Genomic DNA, 22,440 nt, shown 5'->3' with positions numbered 1-22,440 from the left:
GCAGGAAAGGAAGAGGGAAGAAAGAGAGGGAGGGAGGGTTGGCACAGAGTGAATTTGAATGAGAAGTATCAACACTACAGTGCAGGAAGAATGCCTGTGTCTTTTTCCTAAAGGGTCTCTATATGTCAGGGTGAGGGGATGATATTTATGTCCCTCACTCTTTCAATCAATACAGGTCCTCCGCTTCCACATGCAGCCCCACACTAACTGGAGAAATGCAGAAGCAGAGTCCTAATTTCAGATTGCTTCACAAAGACTAGAGCATTCAGCTCGATTTTTCACAAGTCTGAATAGATTTCCTTGTTATCTTAATTGATATCAGAATGCCTTACCCAGGATCTTCTGATACCTCAATGTTAGTGATTTCTTATACCTGTTAGGAATGGCAGGTAACCTCCATTTTAAATCTCCGAAATGCCTGTGTGACTTCATGAGACCCCCATCTAAAAATCTATGAAAAGGACTACAGCTCCTTCAGTGGTAGAGCACTTTGCTTAGCATGTGCAAGGTCCTGAGTTAGAGCTCCTGTACCAAATAAATTAGATGATATGCTTTATGTTACTGTTCGAAGAAAATGGTGTGTTCTTTGCTATTTGAGAGAGATGAATGAAGAGGAGAGGAGAAAGGGGTTTATAACATCATCTTGAAGGAAGGGAAGAAAGAGTATGCTTACATGCTACAGATTTTGATCTGTCAGAACAACAGAGGCTCTCCTTACTGAGAGCCAGTCAGCTCTCAACAAGGAAATGGCAAGCTAGAGACAGAATCAGGGAGTCAGCAATGAGTTCTTGAGCACTTACTTAGTGCAGTGCATAGTTACTGTTTTTTAGAGAAACAAAAGTGGTAGCACTTGTAATCATAGCATGCAGAAGGCTAACACAAGAGGAATGCCATGAGCGTATGACCAGTCTAGGTTAATACAAGTAAACAAAGCACAGAATCCTAACCTCTATGAACTGTACATTTCGAACTGATGATTGAAAAATTCATAGAAATATAAAAATCCCTAATATACAAGGGTAAAGATGTATACATAGAAAACTGAAGTTAGGCACTGGGAAGATGGCTCAGCAGCTAGGCGCCCACTGCTCTCCCAAAGGACCCAGTTCAGTTCCCAGCACCCATATCAGACAGTTCACAGACACCTTAAATCTCGTTCCAGGGGATCTGACACTTCTTTCTGACCTCTTCATGCACCTGCACACACATGACATATACATGCATACACACACACACACACACACACACACACACACACACACACACACACAAGAATGAAAACCAATCCTGAAAAAAGAAAGAAAGAAAATGAAGTCAGGATACAGAAGAGCAAGTATGTAATAGAAATGAAGGCTGTAGCTTCTTCCCTAGGGTGAGCAGTATAGTGGTTGCTATTTAGACTACGTGTAGGAGTACAACTTTGAAGTGACAGCCAGAATATGATAGGCTCTTTCTGTTTTTTCAGATGAGGTCTTACTCTAGCTCTCGTAGGCCTACAATTCTCTGTATAGACCAGACTGCCTTTGAACTTTCAGTGATTCTCCTATGTCTTCCTCCCTAGTGACATCTTCCCTAGTGCTAGGATTACAGGTTGACAGGAGTTCAGATTAGGAACTCACCTATAGGGCATCCACTGGAGGACCTAGGGCTGCTGCTTCCAGCTCATCGCACAGGACTGATTGCCTGTGAACATGAAACTCAGTGGCCATCAGCACTGCCGGGTATACTTCATGGCCTACTTTTAGGGCTTAAGGAAGCTATAACTGTCTGGCCAGAAGATTTATTCTTGTTTTAAGAAAACTTTACAGAAGCTGGTCTACAGAAGGAGTTCCAGGACAACCAGTGTTGCACAGAGAAACCCTGTCTCAAAAAAAAAAAAAAGAGGAAAAAAGAAAACTTCACAGTATTCTCCACCCCCACCCCACCCCCAATGTGTAGGGCCTATGCTAGGTATTGGAAATAATACCAAAAAAAGTATATAATTCCAGTAGTGACTGTAGAAGCAAATAAGACTGTGACTGTGTTGTCTGAGGACTGTGGTGAGGTGGCTCAGCGGGCACTTGCCACTAAACCTGACAACTGAACTCGGGTTCAGTCCCCCAGGATATACATGGCAGGAGAGAACTGACTCTCAAAAGCTACCTTCTGACCTCCACATGTACACTATGGTATCTCCATCAAAAAAAGTTTTAAAATTCTAAGAATATGTTGACTTTATAGGGGTGTTGTTTTGTGGGGGGTTTTTGTTGTTTTTTGTTTGTGGGGTTTTTGTTTTTTGGTTTTTTGGTTTTGGTTTTGGTTTTTTGAGACAGGGTTTCTCTGTGTAGCTTTGGAGCCTGTCCTGGAACTCACTCTGTAGCCCAGGTTGGCCTCGAACTCGCAGAGATCCGCCTGGCTCTGCCTCCCAAGTGCTGGGATTAAAGGTGTGTGCCACCACTGCCCGGCAGGGGTGTTGTTTTTATAGCTATTCCCTCTGAGCTGGGAAGGAAATTAACAGACCATTTACTTAAGAAAATTTAATGGGCCAGGCGGTGGTGGCGCACGCCTTTAATCCCAGCACTCGGGAGGCAGAGCCAGGCGGATCTCTGTGAGTTCGAGGCCAGCCTGGGCTACCAAGTGAGTTCCAAGAGAGGCGCAAAGCTACACAGAGAAACCCTGTCTCGAAAAACCAAACCCCAAAAAAAAAAAAAAAAGAAAATTTAATGGGACTGGAGAGATGGATCAGTGGCTACGAGATTATACTGCCCAGCAAATCTGTCTTAATCCCTATTACCATTACCTCGTGAATATGTAAATTAAACCACGTACTTTCTGGTTAAAAAGCAAAGCCATCTCTATCTTTGACATAAAATATTAGCAGAACTGTGAAACTTGCTCTGCAGGTGCCCAGCATTAGCTCCAACAGGGAACAGCTCAATCTATCCTGTAAAAGCTTGCTTAGGGGGAGGGTGATGATGGAGAGATGGCTCAGTGGTTAAGAGCAATAAATGCTCTTCAAGAGACCAGGGTTCAATTCCCAGCACCCACATGGCAGTTCACAACTGTCTGTGACTCAAGTTCCAGGGGACCCAACACCCATGGCCAAACACTAGTGCACATAAAATAAAAATAAATTAATTTAAAAAAAAAAAAAAAGAAAAGAAAAGAAAACTTGTCCTGGAAAAGAGCAGGAAAAAAACCCACTCCTAACAAAGCTGTGTGTGTCAGATGAATTGCAAAGACTTCCTACTTCCATCTGCTTTTGTCTTCTTTTTCTTCATTCCTGAGGAAGTGATGTGTATTGTTTAGTGTGTAGAATATGAAATTTCCACAAAGAGCTAATATTCTGTAAGCCAGATAGAAGTTTTACTGAAGATAGTGATTTGAGACCGGGGATGGAGTGATGGATCTGCTGGCCAGGTAAGATGGTAGGAGAAAGTTCCCTTCTTAAGTCTGTTGTTATCCATAGGCAGAGCTGCAGCACTTAGGGTAATCATCACAGTTGGCTTTTCTTGAATCATGTAACATTCTGTAAAATAAACATTCTAATAAGCCAAGCAGAGGAGACTAACTTATAAAGACAGAAAAGGAACTGGCAATATAGCTTAGCAGGAAAGGCACTTGCCGCTAAGCCTGATGACTTGAGTTCAATCTCCAGTACCCGCATGGTAACAGAAAAAAACCAACTCCCACAAGCTGTTCTCAGATCTCCACACATGTTCATGCTATACACATATACACATTCTCTGAGAAAGACATGGATGGATGGATGGATGGATAGACACAATATAAATAGAAATAAGTAAATAAATGTAATTTAAAAATAAAAACTTAGAGCACTTACTGTTCTTACAGAGGACCTAAATGTGGTTCCTAACATCTATATTAGGCAACTCAACAATCAGTTGTAACTCTAGCTCCAGATCTGATACCCTCTTTTGGATTCCAGGCACCTATACTCACACATACATATATACATACATACATACATACATACATACATACATACATATTATCTAAAAGTAAAAAATAATTTTTTTTTAATCTTTAAAGACAAAAAACTAAAGGAAGCCAAAACAAAAACATTAATTGGGGGTGGGGAGCACAGTATGTGTTGAGGTAGTATTTTACCACATAGCCCTAACTGGTATGGAACTATCTACATAGACCAGGCCAGCCTTGAACTTGCAACAGTCCTTCTGTCTGTGTCCCAAGTCCTGAGATTATAGATGTGTATCATCATACCCAGCTTAAATTGGTCCTCTCAAAGTTATTTTCTAGCAAGGGACAAGAACACAGAACAGTAGAAAATAACTGGTCAATATTGGATGCTTAAAGATTGCTTTTTTATTTTTGGTGTATGTATATGTGTGTATGTGAGTGATTATGTACACATGTGTGTGTAGGTGTGGGCTTGTGCAGAAATCAGAGGAGGTGATAGAGTTTCCTTTCATTCTCTGCTTTATTCCCTAGAGATAGGGTCTTTCACTGAACCTGGGGCCATCCAACAAGGTAATCCTCCTATCTCTGCCCCCACCAGTACTGAAGTTGAAGGTATTCATGCAGTCATGCCCAGTTTTTTACATGGGTGCTAGGATCTAAACTCAGCTTTCTGTGCTTGTGCAGCAAGAGCTGGTAGACCCTGTGTGCAGTAAGTAGACCCCCACCCCTACCCTCGGCCCCAGATTACCGTTTTTATGAAAGGGGTAAACTACGAACAGGGAATTTGGATGTGAGGGCAATCTGGCTGCGACATCTGTCACCCCATTGAATGCCAGGGTTGATTTGGCTGATCTGGCTGGCTAGGCGGGTGTCCCCTTCCTCCCTCACCGCTCCATGTGCGTCCCTCCTGAAGCTGCACAATCAGTCGAAGAGGACGACCTTCCCCGAATAGAGGAGGACCAGTCTTCGGTCAAGGGTATACAAGTAGCTGCGCTCCCCTGCTAGAACCTCCAAACAAGCTCTGAAGAACAGGGAACTTTATTAGCTAATTAAAACTGGCCTATTTAGGACTTTGGCTGTCATATAATTGTGATGAAAGATCAGATAATAACTTGGGTTTGATTTGGTGATAAGACCTTTACTCTAAAAATGGTAACATTTGCCCGGCACCATGACACAACTTTAATCCTAGCATTTGTTAGGCAGAGGCAGGTGGATCTCTCTGTGAGTTCCAGGTCATCCAGATCTGCATAGTAGGGTGAGAGAGGAAAGGGGTGACATTTTTAACCTATTAGGGTCTAGTCTAGGAACTTAGTCCAAAACAATAATCATATGTCATGCATAATCGAATCTAACACTCCTCTGGCTTGTGGTCTTGGGAATCAAGTCCTAGGACCTCTCTCGGGCCAGGTAAGCACTCTAGCATTTGCTATACATACCCAGTCCCCAATTCAACATCTTTTCAAAACCCTCTTAGGAAAAAAACTGTGACCCCATTGCATGGGTGAGAAAACTTAGGCTCCAAGAGAACACATGTGCAGCCCAGAGACACAGCTAGTGAATTTGGAAAGGTCACAGTGAACTCAAGTACTTTGCGTCATGTTCTACAGTATTGCTATATGCTGTTGTGTCCCCCTCCCTCTGTCTCATGCCCTTGTGTATTGTGTGTGTCACTTTGTCTGTCTCTTGGCTATCTTGCCTAGGGTCTCCACATAGTCTTGCCTTGTAGCCTAGGCAGGCTTCCAACTTGTGACCCTCCTGTGTACCCAACTTGTACTAGTGTTTAGAAAACCAGTCTTTAATATATTTACAAATGAAAACTATAAGCAGTTAAACGCTTTGTCAAATACTGTTCCCTAAGTGACTTCCCTCTGTCCCTCATGAATCTTTTCACATTTTCTTTGAGTTGTTTTCCAGTCAATTAACTCGTGCCAGCTGGTAATTTCAGCCTAGCTTTCTTAATAGAGAGAAAAAAATACAGAGAGCAGTATGACCTGCAGCCGCTGCAAAGGAGCCAGTTTCCAGTGACAACTCAAAGCAGCAGAGACAGACACTAGCAAGCAGGTGGTATATGCTGCCTCTTCCTGCCTGCTGGCAGCTGGCTGGGGGAGGTGCTTTTCTGTCATTGTTTATAAATTGATAATAATGGTTTTACTGTGAGAACTGGAAGGTTATCTGGCCACAGGCTAGGCCACAAGGCCAACTTTCAAAGTGTGACCTTCACTGTTGAGATGAATTTTACCTTTGTTCTGAATTCTGTGTAGCCTTTGCTTATCTATGTCTTAGAAGCAAGAAGTAGGATCTGGAATCTATTAAGATGCGATCCTTAAGAACAACTCACATGCTATTGCAGTAATGGCCAGTGCCAACAGTCTGCTCTGTGCCAGATGCTGCTACAGCACTTTGACACTCAGAACTCACTTCATCCTTAAAGCACTCTCCTGACTGTGCACTGGAGTTTCTCTCCTTTACAGTGATATGCCCAGTCTGTGCTTCCCCAGGGTACCAGAGGGACCATCGTCAATCAGTCACCGTGCTCTTTTGTGTTTACACCTTTTAAGAAGTTCTGGGGCATTCACAGGAAGTTGAGGCAGGAGAAGTATAAGTTTGAGGCCAGTTTGGGCTACTACTATCAAAATGCTGTAGGGAAAAGGAGAAAGTCTTGGGCTGATGATGTAGCTTAGTGGTTGAGTGATTGATACAGGGTTAGATCCTCTGTGACCCCCACTCCCCGAGGGGGAGGGAGTATTTTAGTATCACCTTTGTAAACTTTTTCACATTTGGAACTGAGTTGTCTGGAATGAGTTAGGGATCCAGTTCTGTGTTACCTATATCCAGCCTCATGTACAGCAAAGGCACTGTCCTGGGGCCAGGTGCCCATGGTTAGAGCACAGACTTGCCCTTTAGGACTTGGTTCCTACTCTGTTTCTGAGTTTCCCCCTTTTAAAATGGGTATCTTTTCAGAATTGGGAGGTGCTACTGGGTATTCCAGTAATTTCCAGTTTCCAGTGTCAGCTGTCCTCTTACAGGGATAGTGATGTCTCTGTGGTTACTCTTCATGGGAGGAGGACACACTGGCCCCAGGTAGGACAGGAATCAGATTAAAGAGAATATGTTTTATTTAGTTATTTTATAGAGATAGAATTCTAACCAAATTGTGATCATTTATAAACATTCATATATTGAAAATTATTGTGGTTTCTTTATAAATGGTTGAACTTTGATTCTAGTCTCTTAACAGTATTTTTAAATTTTTTAGACTTATTTTTATTTTATATGTATGAGTGTTTTACCTGTGTGTATGTGTATGCATAGCCAGTGTAATGGCAAATGGTTGTGAGCCACTGTATAAATGCTAGGAACTGAACCAAGGTCTACAGCAAGTGCTCTTAACTGTCGAGCCATCTCTCCAGCCTTCTCTAACAATATTTTCCCCAGTTTGATCAACTTCTTTTTTTGTTTTGTTGTTGTTACATTCATTTGTGGAGGGGGAGGGGGTGACTGTATACAAACATGCCACAGCATGTGTGGCGATCAGAACAACATTATGGGGTTAGTTCTTTCACCAGGTGAATCCCAGGACTAGAACTCGGGTTGTCAGCCTTGGCTACAGTGTGTGCCATTACCCTTAACTCCCAGTATGATTGGTTTCGATCTTACAGATTCATAAACTTGAACATGGGGAAGCTTGCTTGAAGATTCTCCATATCTCTGTTCCATATATTCTGTGGTAGAGTTTGTGCTTAATTATTGGACATAGATAAGCAGAATGGTATTGTGCACTTTAGTTGTAAGATCCTAAATATCTTGGAGCACTGAAGAGCAAGGTTTGTGGAGCTAGTACTGAAGCTCTTCACACTTTATCCATTTGGGACTTGGGCTGCCTCTCCCTTCTCCATCTCCAGCTACTCTGCTTCTCAAAGTGAATCAGTGTGGGGAAGAAGTAATGCAAAAGGCATTGTACTAGTCTCTGTCAAGGGTTTTGACTCTTGCTGTGCTCAGAATGGGAAGCAGGGCTCTTCCACTGATCTGCATTCCTAGCCCCAACATTCAGTGTCATTGAAATAGGAAGAAAAAAATACTGGTTTGTTGCTGATGTTCTGTTTTGTTTTCTCGGTACTAGGCATCACACCCAGGGCGTCATATTTGCTAGGCAAGTATTTCACCGCTGAAGTACACCTCTAGGGTGTAAGAACGCTGTCCTCCTCCAGCCTCAGCTAACTAACTGCTTTGACATGTAGGAATTTAAGCTCTTAAGTCTAAGCAGTTGTCCTTTCTTCCATTCCTTTTAGTGACACTCAACCACATGAAAAGATGGTGTGTGGGCTTTGTAGTTCCTTACTCCAGGTAAACCTTTTATTGGATAAAACACAAAATTTGGGCTCCAAAAGATCTAACCTTAGTCCCTGAATTGTTTAATCACTTACCTCTCAGTGCCCCTGTCTATTCACACTCTCTTCCTGGGTACACCACAGTAATCTTAACTCCTCAGTCTAGCCTCTGCCTGTCTCCCACTGCAGCAAAATGTCCCAAGAATAGAGAATGACCTCATTACCCTGGGTGTGACTTACACTGTGATGACAATTGGATGCTTTTATCTCAGCAGCAACATACCTGTTGTTGCTAGCATTTTCAGGGGACCAATCTGCGAGTGTGGCTCTGACGATTTTCATAGGATTACATTGAAAAACTGGCATGCTCTCTTACATAGATTTGCTTCTGAACAGAAGTATGCGTAAGAGTGTGAATTGAATTAATTCATGCTTTCAACCCATGAAGGGAGCTTTGTTATTTAAAGAAATACTGTAGAAAGACTAGCCGAGAGGGCAGCAGGGCTTTTACAGGACAGGGGATGTACAGGTCAGCCATCTGTGCTTAAAGTTGAGCATAGACAGATTTCCAGCATATTTTGGCACTTTGAGTCTGTACTGCTTCTAATATCTATCTCTTGATTTTAAAATGTTAGATCGAGCGTTTGGAAGTAAGCAGCCTCGCCCAGACTTCCAGTGCCGTGGCCTCCAGCACCGATGGCAGCATCCACCCAGAGTCTGTGGATGGAATACCAGACCCTCAACGCACGAAAGCTGCCATTGCACACCTGCAGCAGAAGATCCTAAAGCTCACAGAACAGATCAAGATTGCGCAGACAGCCCGAGACGACAACGTTGCTGAATACTTGAAGCTTGCCAACAGTGCGGACAAGCAGCAGGCTGCTCGCATCAAACAGGTGTTTGAGAAGAAAAACCAGAAATCTGCACAAACCATCCTCCAGCTGCAGAAGAAACTTGAGCATTACCACCGCAAGCTCCGTGAGGTGGAACAGAATGGGATCCCCCGGCAGCCCAAGGATGTCTTCAGGGACATGCACCAGGGTCTGAAGGATGTGGGTGCAAAGGTGACTGGCTTCAGTGAAGGTGTGGTGGACAGTGTCAAAGGTGGATTTTCCAGCTTCTCTCAGGCTACCCATTCAGCAGCAGGGGCTGTGGTCTCCAAGCCCAGAGAGATTGCCTCACTGATTCGGAACAAATTTGGCAGTGCAGACAACATCCCTAATCTGAAGGACTCATTAGAGGAAGGACAAGTGGATGACGCAGGAAAGGCTTTAGGAGTGATTTCGAACTTTCAGTCAAGTCCAAAATATGGTAGTGAGGAAGATTGTTCTAGTGCCACTTCAGGCTCAGTAGGAGCCAACAGTACCACCGGGGGCATTGCTGTAGGAGCATCAAGCTCCAAAACAAACACCCTAGACATGCAGAGCTCAGGGTTTGATGCACTACTGCATGAGATCCAGGAGATCCGGGAAACCCAGGCCAGACTGGAGGAATCCTTCGAGACCCTCAAGGAGCATTATCAGAGGGACTACTCCTTAATAATGCAGACCTTACAGGAAGAGCGGTATAGGTAAGTTATGTGAAATTAAAAGCCTAAATTATTTGTTCCCTTCTCTTTGAATATGGAGAAGTAAATTTAAAAGATATCTGTCTCTAGAGTGTCCAGAGTGTTCAGATCTGTGTATAACAGCCACAGGACTTCTGCGTCAGTCAACGCAGTAGTTAATGACTCCTAGGATCACACACAGAGAACATTTCTTAACTCCTCAGTCTTCTATTCCAGTTTATGACTTTAACATGAAGCTCAGGCTTTCCGAGGTATTTCTTCAATCCATTGAGATCATGACGCATAGTCATTGAAGCCTTCACTGTACTGCACTGTATTCAGAACATCTTAATCCTGAGAACTTTGTAAACAGCTAAAGATATAGCCCAGTCAAACTGTAGTGAACCTTGTGGGTATTTAGCTTTAAACATACTTATGTGAGCACTAGGTGTAGAAAAATTAGATTGGAAATAAATCCAGATAAATGTGTCTGTGACATTTATTAAGAACTGGGACATTTGGATGAGAGTAAATATAGCATTAAGTCATTCTACTACAGTTACAAAATGCTCAAAGAGCTCAGTGTTCTTCATTCATTTCTGTACCAAAGTTCAGAGTGGATCATTCATTCTTGCTATAGGGATGGAACCCAGAGCCTTACCCATGACCACTTACATCCTATATTTATTTATTTTTGGTTTTTCAATAGAGGGTTTCTCTGTGTAGTTTGGTGCCTGTCCTAGATCTCACTCTGTAGACCAGGCTGGCCCTGAACTCAGAGAGATCTGCCTGCCTCTGTCTCCCAAGTGCTGGGATTAAAGGTGTGCGCCACTGCCTCCCAGCCTACACCCTATACTGAGTCTGGTTTTTCACATTGCATCATAGATTTCTGATGGATCACTCTTATCCAGTCTCCAAATCTCTGTCCTGTCTTCCATGTAGAGAAATAATATCCTCCCCAGAGTAATCACTCAGATCCAAACTTGTGGGCCAAAGACTTGGCAGCCTCATGCAGATCAAGAAACAATCTTGTGAGAGCTGCATCTCTGCACATAAAGCCTTGCAAGGCCTGAGCATTGGTCTTGTTCCACTTCGTAACCAGAAGAAATCTCCAGTACTTTACTAGACATTGAGGTTTGAACAAATGAATTCCCTTTCACCTCTTAAAAAGTAAAAGTGATGTTTTGAAACTTTACTTGTATGAGGTAACTCAGTGTCTGAAATAAATTGCTCATGTTTATCACTTAGCTCTAAAGACAACAGCAACAAGCTTGCTTCAGATGGTGAAAATGATAAGCAGCCATCCAATCTGCCACCTTTTGTTAATTTTCTTCAGTTCTCATTGACACTTTGGGAGCCAAGGAGTGTGGCTCAGTTGGTAGAGTGCTGAATAAATTGGTCATTATACATCTGTAGTTCCAGTGTTTGTCAGGTGGAAGCAAAAGGATCAAAAGCACTTACTGCTATTCAGGGGACCCAAGTTCAGTTCCCAGTACCCACATCATGTGACTAACAGCTGCCTATATCTCCAGCCCCTGGGTTTATGATGGATTCTATTGGCTCCCATGAACAAACATATAGCAGACACATATAAAGCACATAAATAAAGCTACAAGTAAGTCTTTTTTTTTTAAATCAAGGTCATCTGTAGGCCAACTTTTCTGTCCCACCAACTAGCTCCCAAATAACCACACAGAGACTTATTATTAATTATAAATGCTCAGCCAATAGCTTAGATTTGTTACTAACTAGCTCTTTGAACTTAAATTAGCCCATATTTCTTATCTATGCTCTACCACATGGCGGTAACTTCTCTCAGGATGCATGTTCATCTCCTGCTTCCTCCAAATCTCGCTGACGACTCTGCCCTTCTTCCCCGACTCTCAAAGTCTGGCTCTCCCACCTAACTTCTTCCTGCCTAGGTATTGGCCAGTCAGCTCTTTATTAACAGTGAGAGGAACACATCTTCATAGTGTACAAAAGGATTGATTATTCCACAGCAGTCATCCATAGGAAATATGAGTACAGCCTGGGCCACATAAGACTTTGTCTTAAGAAATAATGGTTTTGTTGTTGTTGTTGTTGTTGTTGTTGTTGTTGTTGTTGTTGTTTAAAAAGAGGGTAGTATAGTGGCCGAGTGCTTACCTGACCACCAAAAAGAGGGTGAGAGTACTGGCAAGATGGCTCAGCAGGTAAAAGCACTAGCTGCCAAGACCTGAGTTCAATCCTCAGGACCTATCTGGTGGGAAGAGAGCACCAACTTGCACAGGTTGTCTGCAGACCTCCATATGCACAAACTGACATGCACATGTGAGCACGCACTAAATAAAATGTAATAATGTTTTGGGTTTTTTTTTCCTTTTTTTTTTTTTTTTAAGATTTATTTACTTATTATGTATACAGAAGAGGGAGCCAGATCTCATTACAGATGGTTGTGAGCCACCATGTGGGTGCTGGGAACTCAGGACCTCTGGAAGAGCAGTCAGTGCTCTTAACCTCTGAGCCATCTCTCCAGCCCGTAATGTTTTTTGAAAAAAGAAAAAGACTTGAGGGTGAAAGAAGAGTGAGTTTAAGAATGTTACTATTTTCATCAATGCTATCTATATTTAATATACTGAAGATAGTGTTCAAGTGGACTGATTAAAATAAGATACTTGGTTCCTTTTTTTGCCATATTAAATCTAAATCCCCAATTCCATTTCTGTTACTAGCTATGAAAACCAGGTAGATTTATTAGCATCTGTATCACAAGAGTTGCAAAAGCCCCGTACAAGATTGCTGCAACTTAGGGGCTGGAGAGATGTCTCTGAGGTTAAGAGTACTGGCTGCTCTTCCAGAGGTCCTGAGTTCAATTCCTAGCAACCACATGGTGGCTCACAACCATCTGTAATGAGATCTGGTGCCCTCTTCTGGTGTGCAAGCATATATGCAGACAGAACACTGTGTATATATAATAAATAAATAAACTTAAAAGAAAAAAAAAACATTATCCTGCAAGATTGCTGCAACTTGTGCAGGGCAATGCTGGCCCCACAGTGCTGCAATGATGTCAGGTGACCACTGCTGCTAAGCCCCAGCCCCACCCTCCAGAGGACCTCTGTCCATTATTTAAAAGATAAAATTAACACTCCTGTTATTAAATTCCTCTAGGGCTTAAAATTCCTATAGAGATTGTTTTCTTCAAGTTAGATGTAGGCCCATGTGAGAAAAGGAGAGGGGAAACACATTTGGAAAAGTCTGCCTTCCTGTGTCTATTGAGTAAGTCCGAGCAAGACAGGCGCTTCATCTCCTTCCTCATCACCACTCTAGAATTGGGTCTCAGCCCCTTATGCACATGAGCAGCGCTCTCTCTTCATTGTACTTGGGGGTCTGTGGAGTAGCCAAGCTACATGCAGTAGAGAGTGAAGAAACCTAAATCCTGCTGGATGTATAGCCCACTTGGTCACTCCTCTCTCGGCCTCACTGTGATTTTTTCCTTACAACAGAATCTTAAAGACTCCATTTGAAAAAGCCACAATGCCGGGCAGTGGTGGCACATGCCTTTAATCCCAGCACTCGGGAGGCAGAGGCAGGAGGATCTTTGTGAGTTCGAGGCCAGCCTGGTCTACAGAGTGAGATCCAGGAAAGGTGCAAAGCTACACAGAGAAATCCTGTCTCGAAAAACCAAAAAAAAAAAAGAAAGAAAGAAAAAGCCACAATATATGACTTCATTTTTTTTTTTTGATACTGATAATTCCTTAGAAAGGATTTTTTTTTTAAATTGGCCTCCATTGTTTGTCTCCATACAGCAGATACGTTTTTCTAACATTGTTAGTCTTTGAACAGTTTCACAGAAATAACACTCTTCTCATTAATGAAAACCTATTTTAGATACCAAACTTTCCACATTTTAAGCATTTTTGGAGAACTCCTCTATTAGCCTTTGACAAAATAACTTAGCTGAATGACAATAGCTGAGAACAGTAGCCCTCCTCCAGCCGGGAGTGCTCTGGTTACATGTCTGTAGAAAGTGCTCCTAGCTGTGTGTGTGTGTGTGTGTGTGTGTGTGTGTGTGTGTGTGTGTGTTCGGTTTGTCTCCTTTACATATATAGTATAGTTTGATTTTCTCCTTTCCCACCTCATCCATGCTACACTGTCACTGAGCTGCCTGCAGCAGTCTGTCTACTAATTCTCGTTTTCTTCCCCCACCCCCACCCCCACCCCCACCCCCACCCTTTGGTCTTGCACATGCTAGACAAATACTCTAGCACTTAAGCTACACCTCAACCCATATCTTTATTTCTACTTTGTTGCAGGCTTTGATTTTATAGGAAAAAAAATAGGTGATAAGTGAACTATATGACCAAGAATTAGTTAACCTGGACACACTGCTCCAGTGTCTTATCTTTTGTGTTTCTATGATTTACCAGCCCCTGAGCAGGGCAGCAACCAGTGTTTTACCTTGTTACATGATGGTGATGATAATGATGATTTACATGTGATAACACTACCACTTTTAGAATTTGCTGAACTGTTGTGATGCACATTCACTCACACTCACAGCAACCTGTAGGTGGGCTGGGTTAGCCCATTTTACAGTTGAGGAAATTGAGGGTCAATGTGGGGGTGGTTTGGAGTGGGTGGGTGGGTGGGTGGTTGGTTGGTTGGTTGGTTGGTTTTCGAGACAGGGTTTCTCTGTCTAGCCCTGGCTATCCTGGAACTCACTCTGTAGACCTGGTTGGCCTTGAACTCAGAGATCTACCTGCCTCTGCTGCTTCCCAAGTGCTGGGATTAAAGTTATAAGCTATCACCACCCAGCCAGTGTTTTTTTTTTTTTTTAAATTTGCTGAAGGTCAACAACAAAGGCACAACTTTACCTCACTTCAAATCCAGTGTCATTTTTTAACACAGGTTTTTCAAGCTCAACCCTGATATCTGTGTGATTGAAAACCCATTGTAATTTTGAGAAGCACTCATGACTGCACTAGAGGTGCTAGCAGGCTTTTCCAAGGTCAGAGTGTGTGTCTGTTTACTAAAGTTTGACTTGCTCTTTTGAGTACAGTATATAAAATTCTGTGCAGTTTCTCAAAAGCTAATACAGCAGTGTAGGTAGGTAGTGAGATCTCCTCGTAACCCAGCAGCCATTCTTCCCTTCCAGAGCCTTTCTCAGCAGTGCTGCTTTCTTAGTGTGCTTCTCCTGTGTTCTGCCCCAGTCATCTCTGGAGAAGGCTGCTTAGTTCTGCAATGGTCCGGTGTTCTGATTCCTCTGTCTCCACCCACACACTTGTACCCACAGCCTGGGCAGCCATGATAGCAGAGCCTACATCTAAGGCTCCACTTCACCCTTTGAGAGGAACTAGATGTGAGTCACTGAACTTTGCAGTTTGTTTGTTTGTTTGTTTGTTTGTTTTGACTAAACCATCTTTTTATCTATTTTTATGTGCATTGGTGTTTTGCCTACATATCTGTCTGTCTGTCTGTGTGTGTGAGAGTGTCAGATCCCCTGGAACTGGAATTACAGACAGTTGTGAGCTGACATGTGGATTCTGGGAATTGAACCTGGGTCCTTTGGAAGAGCAGCCAATGCTCTTAACCACTGATCCATCTCTCTAGCCCCTGCATAGGGTTTTCAATTATGAGTGAGGTCCATGTGTAGGGGATAAGGGAATGAGGTTTAATAAGGTCTTAAGTTGTAGATAGGATTCCTATAGACTTCAAATTTTCTTGTCCCGCTCACTTTGTCACTTCTTTAAAGTATTAGCATAGGTTTGCTGGTGGCTCCTGGGTTCAAAGCACTACTCAGAGGAGAAGTGAAGTTCAGTATATAATTGAACCTGATTATAAATGCATACACTAAGGCCGGGAAAGATATGTGACTTTATCATGTCCCCCAGCAAAATCATTTCATATGCATTTATTTACCAATAGCAACTGAGAGGACGAGGCTTGTTCTCAGAGTGGTATGCTGGTTAACAGAGTGGTAGAGGGTAGGTTCAGCTGAGACAGAATGCATTGACACTAAGAAGGCTGGAAAGCTCTCCTGGGAGCTCCTGGCTGCTTTTTTGTTAGGAATTTTGTGTTTGCTGCTGGTGCAAGCAGTGCTATGTAAAGTGGGCAGGAGCCTTCCTAGTGTCGATGGGCAGCAATGTAATTTGAAAACCTCCAATTTTGAGGAGATTGCTTTGGAATCAGCTTCTGAGAATATTTGTATTAAGTCCAAGGATATTTTAAATCACACTGAGTCACAATAGCATAAGTTAGAGAAAGAACAGTATCACGTGCAGTAGAACATTGAGTAACTTGGCTGACTAGTCAGGCCAGGCTGTGCTAACTATGTAAGTGGTTGTTTAAACATGGTTTCACTGTCACTGGATATGCTTAAATTTAGTTGTTTTAAACCCCTGATTTCAACTGTTAATCAACTGAAAATTGATCAGCATCTCTAGAGAATATGTAGGCTATACTTAAACAATAACTTTTAAATAGAAACCAAGACAATTGGGATCAAATTAGCCTTTTACATATAGAGGTGGGTTCAGAGATATTCTTGTGAAAGCTAAGACCTGCTGTACATAGATATTCACCGATGTGTTCTTCCCAGCTTATCTATTAAAGAGATATAGAAAAGGAGTATGGGAGGAGAGAAGAAATTAGTTACCTACTAATTCATCAGACCTGGATAAGCTTGCCAGCTCTAATATGTCTTAATTGTATGGCCTTGAATAGATCATATAACTCATCTGAGCCTCAGTTTCTCTGCCTATCGAAACAAGGTGATATTTATAAAAAAAAAAGGGTTGTAACCGTTATTAAATGAGACAGAGGGAAAGAAGAAAAGGAGAGTGAGGAGGAGAAAAGAGATCATGTACATGGAAGCACCTTGGTAAGGTGCTTGCTTTAGAGTAGAAACCCAGTGTTCAGGGTTTAGTTCAATAATAGAATACATGCTTAGCATGTGCAAGGTCCTGAAATCAGTTACCATCAACACCACACATGCACAGGCACACACATCACCATGTAGACAAATTGCTAAATGGTCTTATTAAATAAAAACCTGGAGCCAGATATAGGGGTGAAAACCTGAGAGATCAGAGGAATAGGGAAAAGCCACAAGCTAACCTCACCTCACCGACACCTCACTCTCCAAAGAGACCTACTTCCCATATACCCACACCTATATGCCTTTCTGTAGCTAGAGTTTTCCTGCCTGGCCCACAGTCAGGACAAATCTCTCTCACCCGCCAGTCCCACAGCTGCTCAGTCCCAACCAAGTAAACACAGAGACTTATATTGCTTACAAACTGTATGGCCATGACAGGCTTCTTGCTAACTGTTCTTATATCTTAAATTAACCCATTTCCATAAATCTATACCTTGCCACGTGGCTTGTGGCTTACCGGCATCTTCACATGCTGCTTGTCGTGGCGGCGGCTGGCAGTCTCTCTCCCACTCAGCCTTCCACTTCCCAGAATTCTCCTCTCTCCTTGTCCCGCCTATACTTCCTGCCTGGCCACTGGCCAATCAGTGTTTTATTTATACAGAACGATATCCACAGCACCTTTCTGTTCAGCTATATCATTTGCTCTCTCTGTTATATCATTACTTCTTCCTGCACAGCTCTGTCACTTCCTGTCTGTCTGTACAGACCTCCAGACCTCCATGGTTAACTAGTGTTGGAATTTAAGGTGTGTACCACCACACCTGGCTCTGTTCCCAGTGTGGCCTTGAACTCACAGAGATCTAGACAGATCCCTGCCTCCCAAGTGATAGGATTAAAGGGTGTGTTTCCATTGCCTGACTTTTTTGTTTAATATAGTAGCTGGCTTTTTCCTCTAATCCTCAGATAAACTTTATTGGGTTGCACAAATAAAATATCACCACATCACCATGCTAAGAAGTTCAATAAATGTTGTCTATGTTTTTTCCAGGTGTTCCAGGATGTTACACACATGGCATTACCTAATCTCCACATTGCCAGACTGAATCTGTAGATTTCATTTCTAATATTCTTTGAGTATCTCTTATTTCATGTATTAAGAAAATGCACTATTTACCCTTAGATTCTTAGGGGACTAATGCTGTGCTATGCTCCCCTTTTTGAGACAGGGTCTTGATATGTAGGCCAGACTGGCTGAAATTTTCAATCATCCTGCCTCAGCCTTGCAAGTGCTAGGATTACAAACTAGTTCATTGTTACCTAGCCTCCTTTCAAGCTTCACACAGTGAAATCCTAAGATATAAGCCATATTACCCATTTCTCCAGCAAAGGCAGGAGTTGTTCACACTCCCATGTCATATTCCTCATCTGTGCCTCTCCATTCTGGTCAAACATCTACCTATGTGTCCCAAATTCATTTGGGAAATGGTACAGGAGTCTGCTCCTGTATTTGCCTTGTATGTGTCAGTTCATGTGTTTCAGAACCTGCTCCACAAGTTTTTATCATGCATCTGCTCTACTAACCTATTGCCCAACCAAAGGAGCATCGCAGGCTCTCAAGGTGACTCCAAATTTTTGAGCCACACCCAAAAAAGGTAATGCTTTAGATTGAAGCTCCCAGCCTGGGCACTCACCTAGTTTTTCATTCATCAGGAATTTATCCCAGAAGAGTCCCTGGTTTATCTTTGATCAAAGAAGGTAGCTGCTGTGTTGCCCAGTCCAGAGACCAAAAACACTTCCAAGATCAGTAGTTATATGAGTTATTTACCTCCAGAGACTCTGGACATGACCAATGCATTGTAAACACAGCAATTTTTATTTAAAAAACAACTTAGTGTTCAGGTTTCTTCTTTGCTGATAGTGAAGATGAAGCCATGTTTAGGTGTTTAGAGTCCCTTTGAATTGAAGCGATTTAGGAAAGAGCTTTGAATAAAACTCCGTAAAATGAGGTTATTGGTCTCATGCTAACTTTGTCCAGGCTGAGTTGCAAGAGATGGCCTGCTAGAGTCATGCACAGTACTTAGAGTACACCCCATCCTAGCTGTCCAGAAAATGCCTGCTCAGCATCCTTGGGGTGGGGGTGGGTAGACCTCCTTAAAGGGAGTTCTTGGTTTTTAAAGCAGGTATGTTAAAGGCGGGACACAGCTCCCCTTCCCCCTTCCCTCCCACCTACCCTTTGGTTGACTGGATGTTTAGTGAGAAGATGGAACTGTTTCTTCTCTGACCCTTGATTTGGTTAGTAATGGAGGTGGGGAGACAACAGATAAACACATGTAAAGCCTGAGGCAGGGCAAAGTGAGTCAGACCCTTGCCTGCCTCACTAACAGGAGTTTCAAGAAACTTGAGGAGGTCCTCTGCCTCTTGTCTCCTTACTCATGGAATTGAGTGAGCTCCCTGGGAGGGAATGAAGGTGCTGGCAGAAATAGCTTTGTAAATCTCTATGTGGAGGGAGGGTAGTGACCTTTGTTACTGTCAAGGATCAGTATTTGGATGTGTTGGTGCTCATGATGATTAATTCAATTAGATGGAATCCTGAATTCCTCCACACCCACTCCTTACCCAAAGAGAACACCACAGCATTTGTACTGAGCCCTTCTGTTCAGCCTGTTTCAGACCAGAACCTAACTAAGGCAGTGTCAGTAAAAATGTTAGTGCCAAGTGATAGGAATTGTGCCTTAGTAATTGAGTAGCAGGTCAGGAGCTGATACAGTGTTCTTCCTCTTTGTTGTACAGACTTTGAATGTGGTTAATAATACAGAAAAAATGCAGACAATAAAACCTTAAAACAGGAAACAGGAGTGTGAATGGAACTGAGCAACAAACTCCTGAGCTCTGGGTGAAAAACTAGGGTTAAGTGTAATTTCATATTTGTTTATGACAGTCTTTAGCCTCAGTCATGATCCTCCTGCCTCAGCCTCCCCCAAGTGTGCAAACACACACACAGCTTGGGGAAGTGTTTTTATAACAAGGCAGTGAACTGAGCCCAGCCTAGAAGATCTGCATTCCAAGAAAGACACCAACCAGGGTGTTTAGCCAAACTCTCTGTGCCTAGGAGTTTGGAAAGACTTCTATGGCTTGCTCAGTTTCCTCCCTGATGCTTCCTGCTGATTAGTGGTGTTTCTGTGCTAACGAGAAACACCTGTTTTACGAGTTTAGTAGGATTTTAGCTATACGATAATGGCCTCATTTTCCAGGTAATTGTTTGACATGAAAAAGGAAACTCACACTGGTTAGTTCTGAGGAGTTACTGGGGCCATGTCAAACCTGCCCACAGCATCTTGCTTCACCCTGAATTCCACAGCTTTGCACACTGCCTTGCAAGTCTCCTGACCAGTTTATCTGCCTCAGCTGCTGAACTGAGAAGGGCGCTCAGTCTTACTAGTCCAAATGATACTTTGCTGTTTAACTCACTGCTAACGTACATTAGACATTGTTCCTAGACATGACTTCTCCTTTAGGATGAATCTTAGCTTGAGGAGATTTGTCTGGCACTTTCCCATGAATTCACCAGTAATTTGTTCAACTGCTGATGGACTCATTTCTGCAGAGACATAAATTAGCAGTTTCTCCTAAGCTCTCTGGAGTTACAAAGACCAGTTAAAACTGGCTTGAGACATCCTCCCTTATGTGTATGCAAAAAGCATGCTGTGGGAGAAAGGAAGCAAGTGGCCAGAGATAGAATAAGTTGTATTATGAAGCCAACTTGAACCAGGGAAATGGCAGGAGTGACATCTGCCCAGTAAAATAAGAAGTAACAGATGCTTGTTGCATCTAAAGTTGAGAGGGTATGTACCCAGTAGGCCATTTTCATGATAGAATAGAAGAAAAATAGAGTTGCCGGAAGCAGTGAAAACTCTAAGTAAAATTGAGAACATGGAGAGAAATGGAGACATAAGAATTAAATAAATAAATAAGTGCGAACCAGTGAACAGTGGTATCGTAACTTCTAGAGACCGTGTAACAAGCAAGCAGTGTTGTTGTTGCTGTTGTTGTTACATATACTTACTGTGTTGCTGAGGGAGGCCTACTGCCACTACATATGGTTGGAGGACAGAGAACAACCTGCAGTAGTTTTAGTCTCTCCTTTCACCGTGGAAGTTCTAGAAATAGAACTCAAGACATCAGGCTTGGTGGCAAGTACTTTACCCACTGAGCCACCGTGCCAGCCCAAGCAGTCTTTTTGAAACACCCTTCTAAAGATTGTTAAGGGTGACTGAGGTCACAAAGGAGAGAAATAAAGCCTTGCATAGTCTTGTAGCTCAGACTGCCTCTCCCAGGCTTTTGCCAGCTGTCTCCTCATCGGCATGATTTTGCTTTAAGTAGGGAGATTTTTTTTCTTTGCAGTGTGACAGGGTCTCTCAAACTAGTGAGCTGCAGAATTTGAGTCCAAAACATGGATTAACTCATCAGCTAGTACACAGTGCATAATAAAATAAAATAAGAACCATATCTGGAGCTGGGGATATGGATAGAGTGCTTACCCAGCATGCATGACAGCCCTGGGTTCCCACCAGCAAATCCAACGCTCAGTAGGCAGAGTCAGGAGGATCAGAAGTTCAGGGTCATCCTTCCCTACATAAGGAGTTGAGGGCCAGCCAAGGCTGGAGACTGTCTCAAACAAAAATAAATTATGGTTTCAGCTCTCTGGCCAGATACTATTGGTAAAAACAAGATGCCTATTATTATTATTATTATTATTATTATTATTATTATTATTATTATTATTTAGTTTTGAGACAGTCTCACTATGCAGTTCAGCTTGGCCTGAAATGATATAACCCAGGTTAGCTAGACTTAAACTTTATGTCCTCCTTTCTCAGCATAAAGGCAAAATGCTTTCTCTGCTGTTGATTTTGCCCTAAGAGTGGGCAGTGGGGCCAGGCAGATGCCATCAGGCCAAATTAGAGCCGGGCAGCAGTGGTTTACGCCTTTGATCCCAGCACTCAGAAGGCAGAGCCAGGCGGATCTCTGTGAGTTTGAGGCCAGCCTGGTCTACAGAGTGAGATCCAGAACAGGAACCAAAACTACACAGAGAAAACCTGTCTCGAAAAACCAAAAAAAAAAAAAAAGGAAAGAAAAGAAATCATAGGCTCCTTCCAGAGAATGCCCCAATCCTCACAACTGCCCTTCTAGGATAACATAGTTTGGGGAATTTTGTTTTTAATGATTTGGGGTTTTTTGTTTGTTTGTTTGTCTGTTGAGACAGAGTCTCAGGTAGCCCAGGCTCGCCTCTAAATTCCCAAAATGACCAAGGATGACCTTGAGCCTTTCTGACCTTTTTTTCCCATGTGCCCAGGATGTCAACCACTACACACACACACACACACACACACACACACACTCTCTCCCCCGCCCCTCTCTCTGTCTGTCTGTCTCTCCCTCCCTCTCTCTGTCTCTCTGTATCTCTCTCTGTGTATCTATCTATCTATCTATCTATCTATCTATCTCCTCTCTCTCTCTCTCTCTCTCTCTCTCTCTCTCTCTCTCTCACTCACTCACTCACTCTGTAGTGCTGGGGATGGACCCCCAAAGGCTTCATGCATGCTAGGTAAGTATTCTACCAACTGAGCTATGTGGTGCCTGCCCTTTTGTGTTTTGTTTTTCGTTTGGTTTGGGGTTGGGGTTTTGTTTTGGGGGGGTTTTGTTTGTTTTTCAGAGACAGGGTTTCTCTGTGTAGCTTTGGAGACTGTCCTGGAACTCACTTTGTAGACCACACTGGCCTCAAA

The 22,440-nt window shown here is 42.8% G+C and overlaps 1 protein-coding gene across 2 annotated transcripts in view; it reads left to right on the top strand.

Moving 5' to 3' along the window:
* Nucleotides 1–22,440, top strand: part of Tmcc1 (transmembrane and coiled-coil domain family 1) — a 120,211-nt gene that overhangs the window by 87,032 nt on the left and 10,739 nt on the right. For both annotated transcript variants that reach the window (XM_059258433.1, XM_059258432.1), the window contains one exon: nt 8,888–9,822. In XM_059258433.1, coding sequence (XP_059114416.1) covers nt 8,888–9,822 — 935 coding nt within the window. The remainder of the gene's footprint in view (nt 1–8,887; nt 9,823–22,440) is intronic.

Source organism: Peromyscus eremicus, chromosome 3, assembly GCF_949786415.1.
Source record: "Peromyscus eremicus chromosome 3, PerEre_H2_v1, whole genome shotgun sequence".
Lineage (NCBI taxonomy): Eukaryota > Metazoa > Chordata > Mammalia > Rodentia > Cricetidae > Peromyscus > Peromyscus eremicus.
The sequence above is the reverse complement of the archived record's forward strand: the minus strand, read 5'-3'. Positions and strand labels throughout refer to the sequence as shown.